The sequence below is a fragment of the Clarias gariepinus genome, chromosome 6, assembly GCF_024256425.1.
Source record: "Clarias gariepinus isolate MV-2021 ecotype Netherlands chromosome 6, CGAR_prim_01v2, whole genome shotgun sequence".
NCBI lineage: Eukaryota > Metazoa > Chordata > Actinopteri > Siluriformes > Clariidae > Clarias > Clarias gariepinus.
This window is the reverse complement of record NC_071105.1, coordinates 17,438,878-17,454,306: the sequence shown is the minus strand read 5'-3', so window position 1 is coordinate 17,454,306 and position 15,429 is coordinate 17,438,878. Positions and strand designations below refer to the sequence as shown.

The 15,429-nt window shown below is 38.6% G+C and overlaps 1 protein-coding gene across 2 annotated transcripts in view; it reads right to left on the bottom strand.

Annotated features, from left to right (window-relative positions):
* Positions 1 to 15,429, bottom strand: part of srgap3 (SLIT-ROBO Rho GTPase activating protein 3) — a 127,311-nt gene that overhangs the window by 39,338 nt on the left and 72,544 nt on the right. For both annotated transcript variants that reach the window (XM_053498432.1, XM_053498433.1), the window contains exons 5-8: positions 8,799 to 8,984; positions 5,931 to 6,059; positions 1,331 to 1,552; positions 108 to 209 (exon numbers count right to left, since the gene is read on the bottom strand). In XM_053498432.1, coding sequence (XP_053354407.1) covers positions 108 to 209; positions 1,331 to 1,552; positions 5,931 to 6,059; positions 8,799 to 8,984 — 639 coding nt within the window. The remainder of the gene's footprint in view (positions 1 to 107; positions 210 to 1,330; positions 1,553 to 5,930; positions 6,060 to 8,798; positions 8,985 to 15,429) is intronic.

The following is a 15,429-nucleotide window of genomic DNA, read 5'->3' as shown; positions in this document are numbered from 1 at the left end:
AATTAGGACGCTGACTGTGGGCTTTAGCTGTACATGGTGCAGTGTAATGTCACAGCGTAAAAGGTACAGATTTGTATGTAAGTCTATAGTTCAGAAATGGGGCTTACCTCCTCGTTCTCAATCTTCAGCGTAGCCAGGCGGGATTGCAGCTGATGGTAGCGCATCAGGAGCTCTGTCTGGACTGGCTGCTGAGCACTTACCTGGCACACCTGACACACACACACACACACAAACACGTGCGCATAAAATGGTGGAATCTTTACATTTAGCTTTTGTTTTTACTTTATACTAATTTTATGCTAGACATTACTACTGCATGTACTACACCGTGGACTCTCAGTATGTCGTCCTCTTGGAATTATAGAGATCTATTTGCGATTTTCTATTTTTCCAGGAGTTTTGAGATATCGACCTTTAAAAGTTTTGCCTGTTATTATTTTTTATTGCATTTATTACCTGTAATAAATTGCAGCCTTTTGAGATTGAATAACTGCACAGTTAATAATCGCAACAGTATACTTTAGGACATCAATGCCACATTAAAAGAAACTGCAGAAGAACAGACAAGTTTTAGCAAGTAATAACACTAAGTCCTTAGGAAAAAATATTCTTTTTGCAGAATAATACTTAATTTAGTAAATATGTGGCAGTCTGGAATAAAGCTGTAAAATGATGAAGCAAGTAAATTCTGGCAGACAGACAAATAAAAAAAAATTCTGGCACCTGAACTTCAGATAATAACAAGCATCCCTTGAACTGCTTTTTAAGAAATTAAAAACGTACAGCGTGCAGCTCACTATTTAATGCATACATTTCACTTTTGTTTAAGGGTTAATTTCTGTTATGCTGGGCTCTGTTTTAGCTTTTTTTCACTGAAATCACACTTAAAACCATCTTTTGCTAGTCTGAACAAAATTTTTTAATCTAAAAATTTCTCAAAATGTTTTAACTTTAAGTAGGCTTTCTAAAATGGTCACATTATGTTAAAAGAGAGCCAATATAACAAGCACGGATAAACAACCAGGTGTAGACTATGATTTAATGTTTGTGTACTGTATGTAAAGACATAGGGTTCATGGTCATGTCTGTTATTCTTATACATTTAGTGTGTCTGTGTCTTTCCATAGAATTTTAATGATATCTTTAGATGTATATTCTGCCAGGAAAGGAACCTGACATGGCTTAACTTCACTTTTGATTTAGTTATGCCACACCTATATACCTTTATTTCAGGAGAGTCTATAGTGTTTTTTTTTTAACTACATATAATAAAAATGTCCCTGCAAGAACTATTTATCCACCACATTTATAGCATGTCCATCTGCCTCACCTCATCTCCCATGTGAGGCAGATACTCGAAACGCATGGGAGGACAGAACACTTGGTTGTACATGTCCATGATCTTGTGCTTGTCACTGCGGGAGTCCAGGTTGTCCACGGCGCTCTCGATCAAATCCAGGCCTTCATGACGAGAAGTCTCCAGGTTGTACTCGGCAGAGAGATAAGTCCTAAATGTACGTGCCAGGCTAGCATGATAACCGAGGTCACAGCACTGGAGAAGAATAAAGGACAAAAAAGGAAAAAATATTTCAAAGAAGTGGCAAAGCATTACCATGGACACCAGCTCATTTGTGTCCTTTATGATAACGAGCTCCGAGTATACCCATCTGCAGTTCTGTTTCATTAGTAAAAAGCTGAAAGATATCATTAACATCAATTTGTAGAAAATTCTACATTGCAATTACTTTTTACTCACTGTTATATATAAAGACAACTCAGGATAAAAGTACATGGTGACAGACATAAAATGGCTCGAAGAAGGAAAGAGGGGAAAATGAGGCCTTTAACACAAATTCAGAAGCACAAGCACAGTGGGATATCCTGTCTAATTAATTTGTGTTAAAAAATAGTATTAACTAACCTAATTTGGTAGAACACTTTGCACATTTCAAATATGCTAAAGGAAAACAAACATGTCTGTAAATCACTATATGGTGTTTTAATGAAGAGAAGTCTCTTGCGAGCTCTCTTAAACCATAAATCCATCCATTTGGGCTCAATTAGGTATTTGACTAAACTGGCACATGAGCTCATTTCAATAACCTAATTATAAGATATTTTAGAGCTTGACTCTTGTGTATTTACACCAGTCAGCCATAATATTAAAACACCTGCCCAATATTGTGTAATTCCCCCTTGTGCTATTAACACCGTTCTGCCCTGACTCCACAAGGTGTGTACTTGTATCTGGCATCAAGATGTCAGCAGCAGATCTCTTAACTTCTATAAGGGCCTCAATGGATCAGACTTGCTTTTCCAGCACATATCACAAGCCGTGCTCCTCAAATCATTCTTCAAAAAAAAATTTGCACCAGGGAATATCATTTCCATGAAGAGGTGTTCATGATCAGCGACAATGTTTAGATAAGTGGTACATGTCAAAGTAACATCGACATGAATGGCAGGACCCAGTGTTTACCAGCAGAACATTGCCAAATGCATCACACTGGCCCCACCGACTTGACTTCTTTCCATAGTGTCTGCTGGTGCCATCTCTTTCCCAGGTAAGTGATACATTCACCTGGCCACCTCAGGATGGAAGGAAAAAACATTCATCAGACCAGGCCACCTTCTTCCACTTTTTCCATCCAGTTCTGACACTTACATGTTCACTTTAGGCACTTCTGGTGGAGGATACGGGTCACAACACCTTTCAATCAGAACCAAGCATTAACTTCAGCAGCTCTTCTGTGGGATTGGATTAGACACACTAGTTTTTTCTTCACACATACAATTGTAAATCTTGGTTGCCCATGACCCTGTCACTATCTCACCAGTTGTCCTTCCTTGGACTGATTTTGGTCGGTACTAACCCCTGTGTATCCATCAATTTAGAGAACTTGACTTTTCACTTGCTTTAATTTATGCATTACAGGTGCCACTGTTACAAGATAATCAGTTTTATTCTCTTCAACTTAAAGTGGTTTAATGTTATCGCTGATTGGTGTATACACTAACATGATATAATGCATGGCCCAGTGTCTGTTTCCGAACCTGATACTAAGTGACACTTGCTTGAAATCTTTTGGTATTGGATTTGTATTGGGTCAGAAATCACAGAGTTTTAGATTTTCATGCTGTGACACAACTATACATGACCACAGGCACAGGTTGTCTAACAGCACGGTGTCACACCTGTAATATTTCACAAGTTTGCTGAGAGGCATCTCAGTTATTCTCAGGATGTCAGTACAGGATACTGTCTAATAATCAGAGCCCGGGTACTGGTGTCAACCGTACACAATAAAAATAATAAATATTGGGAATGGTATTCCTACTATTCATATAGCACCTAGTTAACCATCATTGATGTGAATATCCATCAGGACGTCAAACATCAGGCTAAATAGCTGTAACTGTAATTAATAAATGCAGTGGTGGCTTAAACAGTTAAGTCATTGTGATAATGATTGGAAGGTCAAGGGGGTAAAAGCCTTAGCAAGATACCCTTGTTGAGCCCTTCAGCAGGACCATAACTCTGTCTGTACTCCAGCTTCCTAACAAAAATATGCCAAAAAAAAAATAAAAATTATTCATTTATTTATTTTTTCACTGTGCTGAAAGGTATACATGAGAAATAATTGAATCCTAATCTTTGTAGTTCCCATTTGTTCCCATTGGTTTTAACAGATTTTTTCTTTGTACCTTTCTTTTTAGATTTTTTTTACTCAATTTTTTCACCACATACTAGTTCTTCTGTGTCACATGACAGCTACAATCAGAGATAATGGTGACTAGCATGTTTCCCCTGAGGCACATGAAGCTAGCCACTGCACCATCATGCTCCATCACACCTAAAGGAGAATGCTAACTCCCCTGGTCCTCAAACATGTGTTAATGTTTTTCTGGTGAGCGTCACTCTGATTAACATGGGGGCAGGGTGTGTCTCTGTAGACATAAAAAAGGCAATATTTTTGCTCTTGGTCTCCTGACCACAAATGGATGTGGATTCACTGGGATGTAAATCCTAGACTTTATGGCAAACAACTTTTTGTTATACCACCCTGTTATACTCCCTTTTTCAGTTTTAACTGTCAGAACTCCACCACGTACAACCCAGTGGTAATAAAGGAGCCTTTATTTTCTCCTCCTCTCATTGCTTTCTGGTGGATTATGGATGATAGATAGATGCATCATCATAGTTGAGCACAGAACTAAAAATGTCCATTATGATAGAGGAAAGAAACCTGTCACAGCAGCCAATCACAGAACTCCATGATAAAAGGCAACTCTGTGGCCGTCACACTTTAACACAGCGTTTAAAAGAACAGAATCAAGAAAGCGCCACAGGAGCCGTCCACCTCAATTTCAGCCGCCCAAGGGGATCATGAAACTGTCTCAATTCCCTTGATTTGCCATGGCTATGGTCATGAAAGGTGAAGTCCCAGTAAACAGTTGTCTGCGTGTGAATGTGTGTGTGTGTGTGGGTTGCCCTAGTCTTAGGATTTTTTTAATACCCAGCAGAGTGACTCTATTATAAAATCCGCTGTGATTGAAGCCAGGGGCAGTGGAGTAACCAAGACTGCACCACTGATAAAATAACGTTCACTATGAGCTGTGCTCCGGAGTGCAACACTGAAATCCTGCCAGATTCTTTAATGCCCAGTCCAAGTTTTAAGCTTGAGGATTTACTGAGACACCACTGCTAGTCTGGCTCTGACTTTACACAGCCAAAAGGGGAAAAAAAAAACCTTGAAGGCCTGAAAGCTTATGGTGTTCGATGAGGATAAAATTAATTTCTGTACTGTAGCTTCTGCAGCACACTGCAAATATGAAAGAAAAATTAAATGAATAATATGCCATGAAACTATGACATTATTGATGTACTCATTTGATGTTAGAATTGTAATGCTGCCTTCTTTCTCCTTTGGAAATGCATGAATGAGGAGTGAAGCGTTAACAAAAGTGTAAAAGATATCATGCATATTAATCAGTTTGTGGAAAATACAGGCAGATCCATGATGTTGCTGTCTCATGGTTCCAGGCTGGTTCTATCCTAACCTCTGGTTACTGTCTGTGTAAAGGTTCTGTGTGTCTTCATCTTGTATACAGTAAGTGTGAGTTTCTTCATGCGTTCCCTGATTCTCCCAAAACAAACCCTCAAACCCAGATCCTTAGATCCCCGAAAACAACCTAGAGCCTAAGCCATCTGAGCCACCACTCCCTTTCTATGACTGAAAGAAAAACTATAAAAAAAAGACAGCTTTTAACATGTGCATCATATCACAATGTTTTAAATAGTTTGTGTTTTTTTCCACTAGCAGGAAACGCAAGCAAAAGGAAGTCTTATCCTGAATGTGCTCCCTTCATATTTGTGTGTGTGTGTTTGTGTGCTTTGTCCTCTGCCAACTCATAGGATACATGTGTAAATGCACTGCTGTACCACTGTTTGCCTCTCAGCAAAAATCCAGACAGAAGCATTTGTTTTGTCATACTAACTCACACACACACACACACACACACACACACACACACATCCACACAAGTGGTCAGTATAGCAAATTATTGTCATGTCACTAAGAAGCCTAACTAACTCTAGCAGGCAGATTATAGGCTTAAAAACAATAAAACAGGGAATAAATGAAAGTAAACACCCGTGTGTAGGGATAAATAATGCTGGAATTATATCATGATGCAGCAGTGGTGTGTGCCAGAATCACAATGCCTGAAAGGGTATAATTATGCAAAGCAGAGAAAAATAAAGTCTGTGAGAGACATTTGGAGGAAAGAGCATAGATCGGTTTTAGCGAGACCCAGTACCCACAATGCAACAGGGAACAGATGGAGTCCCCTGCAGTTTAACTGTGTCAAACAAACATTACACATCCATGCCAATGTACACAAGCACACGTCTCATGTGGCATACTCACGTCAATCATGTCGGAGACGTCGTGAATATAGTATTTTGCCACTACAGCGTTGGTGGCTGCCAAATTCAATAAATAGTCGTTGCGAGCTTTTGTGCATTTCAGCTTGTTTTCTGAATACTTGGCTTGTCTCTAAAGGAAGAAAGCAGAAACAATGGGGAAATTATTCGTTTTCTTAAAAGAAAGTACACTGCAAGTCCATGTGTAAATTTCATTATACAGTTACATTAAAAAAATACATTATTTCCGGTTCACTCATTTGACTGGTCATTGGCTGTAACGTAACTTGGACTTCTTACTGTGTGTATCTGCGTTCACCATGTATACAGTTACTACAGTAAAGTTAGCGCCATCAGCAGCAGACAGAGTACACGCTTCTCTTCAGGAACGTAATGTTTGACTTCTGACAATAGAGCAAAAACAAGTCTGAGATGTCACTTGCTTTCAGGTTCTTCTGAATAGAACTATCGTATAAAAATAATATCGCACTCTAAATCATGCAGTTATATTAAATATGGACATGGTGGTTATAATGTGTGATTAGCACAACAGTCTCGCTCCTGCAATACAGCTTAAACAACCCTTTCCTTCTCCTGTTATAAAATGATATGACATAATGTGATATTTTGATATGACATAAACCTTCCTGTCCAAATCTTCATCTAAATTCCGGCAGTAAACAGATGCCAGTCATTTCACTACTACACAATACACACCATGCAAGTTTCTTCTGGAGAGCCCAGAGGTGCGGAATCGGCTGCACGCTATACAGAACTAGATATGCACTGAACCTCATCTGTTAAACAGCTCCAGCTGGGAGGTTCTGAATTTTTTATTGAGGAGATTTTTTTCAGGCGCCCATATCTGACCGTGGCTATAATGGCATTGAACATAAATCCCATCATAGTGCTTGCACTAAATCTTTAGATGCTGTAGAAATTGCAGCCACCTTCTTTCTAATGAATCTTGATTACATGTCATTTTACATGTAAAATGTGTGTTTTTAAATGAACAAAAGACGTATCCAATCCATCATCATTTGTCTGGCTTTTTAAGAGAGAGAGAGAGATTTTGGATTTTTTAATGAAGGCAGTCTCCGATGGCTGAAAGGAAAAACACTGTAACTGTTTATTCTACCTGAATCGTTTTTGGGTTTTTTTTGCCATAGGTCTTCAATTTGAAACATTATCATTTTCAATAGCTGTTTTTGCAAAGCACTGAATTTTATATGTTACTAAATAAAAAAGTATAAAAAGCATAAAACAGTTAAAGGAAACTCATTAAACAGTTCTATTCCCATTTGCGGCCACAGTTTTTCCTATGGGTAACATGTCTGTTTGCCTATGCCAGTGTGAACAGAATTCAAACTCTATACGCTTCCTTTTGCTGCACTAAAATATAAAAATATGGTACATTCTGAACTGTAAATCTGGTCTCAAACAACATAACCATTGAAACTCAATGTTCAGGTGCAGACTCTAGCTGAGTTTCAATCGGTGTAGAGCACTCATAAACAAATACACTTGCAGTACTTTGGAATGTTCACTAGAAATAGCGGAAACATTATATCAGTTATAAATCACAATTCTTTGGTGTGGTGATTCACGTACTGAAGTGATATACGACTTGAAAATAGATTTTTGAAAAAATATTTTTACATTTATAATAGAGCAGTGTCCAGAGTTGGCTGTTTTTCGGTTTGATTGGCTATAACCAGGCTATGAACCGATCAGGTTCAGATATAATCGATTTTGTACAGAGCATAGAAGCTTCTGTGTGGCACAAAAGAAATGCATTTTTATAGCGATATTATTAAAAGCCATGTGTGTTAAAAGCCTCCTATCTGCCTTTTCCTCCAATATCCAAACTAATTAGTCTCGAACCCACTCATTACAGAATCTTACACCAGTCGCAAAACACACTAAACAGTCGAAAAGCCCATGTGAGAAGACGCGCGTGCACACATGCTCACCGCCTTCTAACCTGTCTGCTCACCGTTGAGCTTTGAGCCTTTGGAGGCATATGAGCCAGTAAAACGTCACAGTTTCTGTATAATCATACAGGTGGTACATTCTGTAATATGTACACATTTTCATCCCATGTTGTAAGAGTGAATTATTTGCTAAGCTTGTTTAGAAATAATAATAAAGGTGGAGGACAGAGTCATGTGCTGCTGCTATAGTTAAATGTAAACTCTTGTATTTGAAGTTGTTCTGTATTGTCTAAATGCAACGCTTGGTTTTTAAAAATTCTTAAAACTAATTTTATAAGGAGCGGGCTACATTTAGTTAATCATTGAAAGGTTTGAAATTGTTATAAAATCGGGGAAAATGTAATATTGAATTATTATTAAACTGTGATATTTATAGAATCACAATTCTAACTGAATCGGCACCTACGTAGGTTCATGATAATATCGTATTGGGAGGTGACTGGTGATTTTCATCTCTAACGTATGTACATACAGTGTTTTGTGCACTGGCAGCGCAGGGATTTTATAGCAGTGCTAGCTATAGCTGATAATACAGCAAAAGCAAAGTGGCTTAGGCCACTGAGCTAAAATAGTGCATGTTTGTTTGTGTAAGTGTCCACACATGAAGACAGTCTGTATCCTCAGTGCTTTCCATATAAACTACCTCCTTTACACCGTACAAGCTCCTTTATCAAGTCTAAACAAGCTTTTAGGGTCTGATGGAAGCTCAAGAGTAAACAGAATGGTGGATGAAGGGCAGCTCTAGTGTAGCACAAGATCTCCTTAGATATATCACCTACTTAAGCAGCCACGAAGACCGTGAAAAGGCAAACATTATCTCAAGCCAATTAAACTGTCATGAAGTGACACTGATGGTGGTGCGCGCGGTCTGTTCTCACCTTCTCCTTCATCTTCTCGATCTTCCTGACAGAGCTGCGGCGCTGGGCACGTTCTTCATGCCGTAGGAGATTGACGTTCAGGTCTCCGGATTTGCTGTACTGTTTCTCCTCCTGCTTCTCGGCGTCCTTCAGCTTGCTCTCTGCACTGATGCTCTCCGTGTGGTACATGTGGTATGTCTTCATCACCTACAGGGGGCAGTAAGGAAGCAGTAAGGAAACAGAGAAGTCATCTATGGACAGTTTTAAAAATCATAGGACAGTGGGTCTGCATGTGGAAAATATTTATATTCTACGCTTAGATTATAAGACAACCTAAGTGGCCGTATATCCTCAGTGTGGCCTCAGAATCTTATGTGATTAAAGGGAACAGTTTTGTGGCATAGCTGTCACCTCCAGCACACAAAGAAGGCAATTACGACTGCAGATGATAATGAATGAACAATGCAAGTGAACACTCACTCTCTCCGTGGGCATCGAATAGCTAACATTCGGGTTCCTCAGCTGCTCTTGTGATATTGTTGCAAGACATGTTTGTATTTAGACAACTGCTATTCTGCGACGACTTCACTATTGCGCAATTTAATCAAATATTCTCTTTGTGCTAGCGAAAGCATTGAGACCTCCCAATTTCTGTAATTAGAACTGGTTCCAGTTGAAAAAAGGCCCAGCCCCTTTTCTGTAAAGGAAGATGAAGCACTAGAGTCAGTCTCTGTTTGCCCTAAAATGAAACAGATCTTTTGAGCAGCTTCATCCCACAAGTGCTGTACAGAGCCCCTTTAAAGAAGATCAGTGCTCCCTCTGCAGCTAGAGGACGAGGCAATTCTATGAATATGTACAGTATGACCTGCAGCTGCCAAAACAAGGAAAAAGGCTCTCACGTACTTATCACAGGGTCAGGCAAAGGAACATTAATAAGGAAGTTCTAGATCAGGGTTAGACATTTGTCGGGTAATGTCCAACTCATCAAACATTTAGCAAATCTGGACAAATTATTAGCAAGCTCAAGAGGCAAGGGAAATGTGTTGTGCTAATATGTTGTGCAGTCTAATGATTTGTGTGTATGTGACTGCCGCGGCGGGAGGCAACAGTCGCCCGGAGATCCGCGTTCTCCTGCCTGAGCCCCGCTCTTTCGCATACCTGAAGGGGAAGCAGCCTAACTAGTGAGCAAGGAGTGAGCAAGGAGCAATATTGATTTGGACGCAAAATTTGTGTGTGTGTGTGTGTGTGTGTGTGTGTGTGTGTGTGTGTGTGTGTGTGTGTGTGAGTGAAAATCGGCCTACACAGTAGCCCCCTCTTCCTCCTCTCCCCTCTTCTGGTTTTATTTACTACAGCTATGATTCTTTTTAAAGGTAAAGTGCAGGTTAACTTGTTTTATTTTTAATTTATATTTCGTATTCATTATTTTTATATGAAAATTTTTGGGTTGTGAAACAAATTATCTGAGTCTCCATTATTTTTTAAGGGGAAAATTCACTTTGATATCCAAGTGCTTTGATATACAATGAATTATGTTTGCAATATTTTAGCTGTATAGTTACGTACGTTACCTCTGCCTGCTTGTTGATCCTAAGCACAAAACTAAATCTGGCATGTTGTAGGTAATCCAGCTTGATGTATGGCAAATATGTAAGTATGATTCACTACCATATGATTATTCTCAAATGGTGAACTACCATCCGAACAGCGATTACTATACTTAGTACTTAATTTATTAAGCATTCATTTATTACTGAGGTGAGAAGTAGTTATAAAAATATATCTGTGGTGCAGACTTACAAAAGTTCACCACATTGATATTGCTACTACCCTGCCTGGCAGAAAGAAAGTCACACACTGTAAAATTTTGTTTAACCAACCTGTTAACCTGGTCATACAGTACATTCAGGTCATCAGCTGACCTCATTTATTTCAAAATAATGTTACTGATCCTAGACCTGACCAACTGAAGCAACCCCAGGTTATAACACTGCCTCCAGAGGCTTGTACAGTGATCACTCTGCATGATGGTTGCGTCGCGTCATGCATGTCCTTTCTTACGCTGATGCCCCCATCGTTCTTGGGTTGAACTGGGTCTCTGGACTCATTGCTTTAAATCAAAGCCTTTTTCATCTTTTTATCTGAATTAGCCTCACTAATGAGTGATTTTTTCTTGACGACAAACTGTTTAGTCCCAATCCACATACTGTAGCTGCAACTTCTACTGTAACTGTGTTTAAGAGCTCTTCAGTTATTGTGCAAAAATTGTATTTTTTTATGACCACATTTCTTCCACGAAGTTAACAGTTCAGCAATATCATTCCAGATATTAGTAATATGTTGGATGGTTCTTACTTCAATATAAAGTCATTTAAAATCACTTTAATTGTTTTCTTTGCTTGATGTGGGCCCATCATTTGACCCTTTTGATGTGGCAACATTTTCTGACCAGGCAAACGTGCAGACAGTCAGAAACTAGATATTAGTTGATTTTATTTGCCAAACATGAAAGGTCAGTGCTTTCCTAATTTAGAGCCTTTTTGTTGTTGTTGTTGTTGTTTTTTAAAGAAGCCTGTCAAACCCAGTCATTAAGCGGGTCCACTGCTCCTGGCCACCATCTCCTGCAGGAAAAAGCTGTTTCCTGCAGCTCATTAGGAAGAGGATGAGCAAAGATTCAGCCTGTGGACAATTCACACCACAGTCTAGTAAAACCAGACATCATGAGCGGTGTGTTAAAGTGCATACGATCAGCCTTCAAAAGACCTTTCTCATTAGAGTAAAAATGAGAAAACAAGAAAATCTCCTTTTTAATGTGGCATTCCTAATTAAATATTATGAATGGTTCTGCGAGAGCTTTCAGCATCCCAAAGTACAACTGATGCATCTATAATTTTTCTCCCTACACTGTGGTTTTAATGGTCGGTGCTGCACAGTTTTATGAATACCAGCACCTGGCTCTTTTATGGAGCACAGCTTCCTGCAACATCCAGCTGCTGTCTTCTGCAAAGCGACTTTTACAGCACTAACAAAACCCAAACATTCATCATCTCACTCATCTTTTGATCTGCAGGAAGTCAGAAATCATAAATAAACCTAATAAGGCAGAAAAATATGACACAATGTCCCCTAGATTAGAACTTACAGATATAATACTATATAAATATAGTCTCCTGCATAGAAGCACATGAAAAAATAGGCCGTTTCACTACAACCAAAGATGTCAGCTCATTCTTTTACCGAGGATAAAGAAGGGAAGTGTGTTTACAAGCTAGCTGGATATATATATATATATATATATATATATATATATATATATATATATATATATATATATATGTGTGTGTGTGTGTGTGTGTGTGTAAGTCCCCAAGTAGCGGAATCTCATTTTCAGCAATGCTAAAAAAATGAACATAGATTTGAGCTATTTGATTTTTTTTACAAACCAGCAACACCACCTTCAAAACTGATGTGGGACAACATTCGCACCTTAACAGTATCAAAGATACTAAGATCTACTTAATGCTACATGTAATGTAAACTTACTTCATGTTTAAGCAGCATTAATGAACAAGGGAACAATTAGTTTTAAGTTGAACATGGTACAAAATGTCGCACAGACAACATATCTATGAAGCCTAAGAATATGATGTCAACTCCACTACAATGTTTATAATAATATAATTTCATATGAATGGTGACAAATTACACAGATTCAGGTTTCCCGGTTGATTTCTGAGTTTCATATAATGCCATTGTGTAGTTTCATGTATGTTTCATCCAATCAGACAACATCAGAACTGGGATCATGAATTCCGTCCTGCCTCCCTTTAAACATAGCAATAGGGTTAGTGCTTAAATAGTGGTTAGCACTGTGGGCTCGTTCCTGCAGGGCCAAGGGTTCCCACCTTTGGGGTTGGTGGGTTTCCCCATGTACTCCAGTTTCCTCCCACAGTCTCAAGACATGCAGAGTACGCTAATGAATGTTTCCAAATTGCCCATAATTTGTGTGTGTGCTTGTGCCATGCGATGGACTGGGACACATCCAGGGTGTGTTCCCTCCAGGGTGTGAGTCCCCTGGGGTAGGCTTCAGGCCCCCTGTACAATTTAAGTGAGTGAGTGAGTTAACATGTACAGTATGCATCAAGTCCCATTCATTAATCAGAAATCCTGACTAATGCTCTCTGCATCTATCTCAACTTTGACTAGGACAGAGAATGAATACTTAGAGAAATGCTAGTTTTGATTTTAATATTATTGAGGAGTCCCAATAAATCTACCAATCTTATTACCAAAGAGTGTCTTGTTATAAACAGTATTTCTCCACAAAGGTACTTTTGCCAATTGTTTGAGTCAGAAAGTGAAGTTATTGTTTAAAGTCATGCTTCGTTTATACAATAATTCTCTAAGGGGGCCAATATTATTGCCAATATATTGGACATAAAGAGCCTTTGTATAGAATTTTTTTTCCTATTTGTTTTTTAATTAATTCTTTATCAGTAAATACTTTATCTTTGTCTGGGGGGCGATGGCTCAGGAGCCAAAGGCCAGAATAAGATGCCAGTACATCACAGAGCATGTACCATACACAAACACACATTTGTTTATACCTAGGGGCAATTTAGCATCGTCAATCTAATTCCTGGCATATTTTTTGGGGGGTGAAGCGATATCTGAGAACCTGAAAGCACCTCATAAGAGGACATGCAGAATCACCATCCATCCAGAAAACTGAGCACAAAATGCAACCAGTGACCGTAAAGGTATCCTGGTCCGGGTTGTGGATTCAGAGCATACGAATACTGGGAAAACTGGGCTCTAGGCAGGAATACACCCTGGATAGGATGTCAAACTACTGCTGGACAGAGACACCACCTTTTATTGTTAATAGATCCTTTAAGTAAGTAAAGAAGTATGTACCACTTCTGTTTTCTATTATGATTCCAGTCAATTCTGTCTGGAAGTTTTTTGTAGTGCAGTTCAAAGCTTTCAGGTTTCACAATTTATGAAACTCATAAACAGATTTCAGTGTGTGTACAGAATACGTAAAGCACCTAAATAAACTCATAGATGGCAATGAAAAGCCAAAGCAGAAAATGTAACTATAGCTTCTCTGCACCATCACAGGCTAAACTGCAAATGCTTACTTGATCATTATTCCGCAGTGAATATGGACGAAATCTGTTGAAGATAAATGGTCCAATTGGGATGAGTAGAATGAATGAAATATATAAACAGCTTAAGGTGTTGCATGCATTATTGCAGTAGGAAGAAGCTGCATGTTTTTTGGTTTTTTTTGCTTTTGCTGCAGAAACATTACTGCAGTCTGTACGTCTCATTGCTGATTCCCTACACATCATTCCTCTATCAAGAAACAGGTCTGGTCAATAACTCGAATAACACAAAATAACACAATGGCCCATTTAAAACAATAGATTAGAGATTGCATGTGCAAGTTTAAAATACCTATCTACTTATATATCTGCACAGCTGCAGGTTAATCTATCCCTGGAGATGAGCCGTATTCTAGAAATGATAAAGCTTTCATACACGCACACACTCACAGCCCATTCACATCCTGAAAGAAAATCTGGTGGGTTAAACTCGCCTGCATCTTTTTTCCTAACTCATTATCCTCTCAGGCTGTGACCTTGAAATACACACCGATAATCAAGCTGTGGACCTCTGTGTGTGTTGCACCAACTGTTCAACAAAAACAGCAATCACTGCTTTCAGTGAGCAGAGAAGATATATGATCTGAATAACAGACAGGGTATTTTTCTACTTTCTGTTTATATAGTATTTAGCAGAATAATGCATTATTCTGTATAGGAATTAATGAAATCAATCATATCCATAAGTACAGTGCTGTGAAAAAATATTTACCCTTCTTGACTTTTTTATTTATTTGCATTATTGTCACACCTAAATGATTGAGATCGTCAAAAAATAATAATATTACACAAAGATAAATACAAAATGCAGTTTTTAAATGATAATTTCATTTATGAAGGCAAAAAGCTGTCTAAACCTACCTGTCCCTGTATAAAAAAAAAGTAATTGCAAATTACAAAAACTATAATCAAGCTTTTGTGATAACTGGCTATGAGTCTTGTACAATGCTATGAGTGACTGATTTCAATCATTTAAGTGTGACAAATATGCCAAAAAAAAAAACAATCAGGCAAATACTTTTTCACAGCACTGTGCAAAAAGTGATTCTACTGATCCTACTATGCATCCATTCCAAACACAAGAAAAGAACCACACTTCAAAAGACAACATTTGTAAATAAGAGGTAGATTGATTGAATGACAGGATATCCAGATGTTGGAGCTGACATTTCTCTTTAGAAATTGTGTAAATTTCCAACAGATAAAACACTTGGATTGCTGTAAACCGAGGCAACTGAATAAACACTAAAAACTCCAGCATCTGGAGCACAGACTTTTATTTAAAATTATATGATACACCATATGACCGAAAGTTTGTGGACACATAATATGTGCTTGTTAAGCACCCCAGCTTATTCTTATTTGCCCTTTGCTGATTGTCATGATGTACACCACAACGGGCATGCACACAAATCGCCGCTCGCTTACCCCAAAGGCGGTCTCCACTTCTGCAGGTGTGTAAGAGGCGGGGCCACTAGACTGGG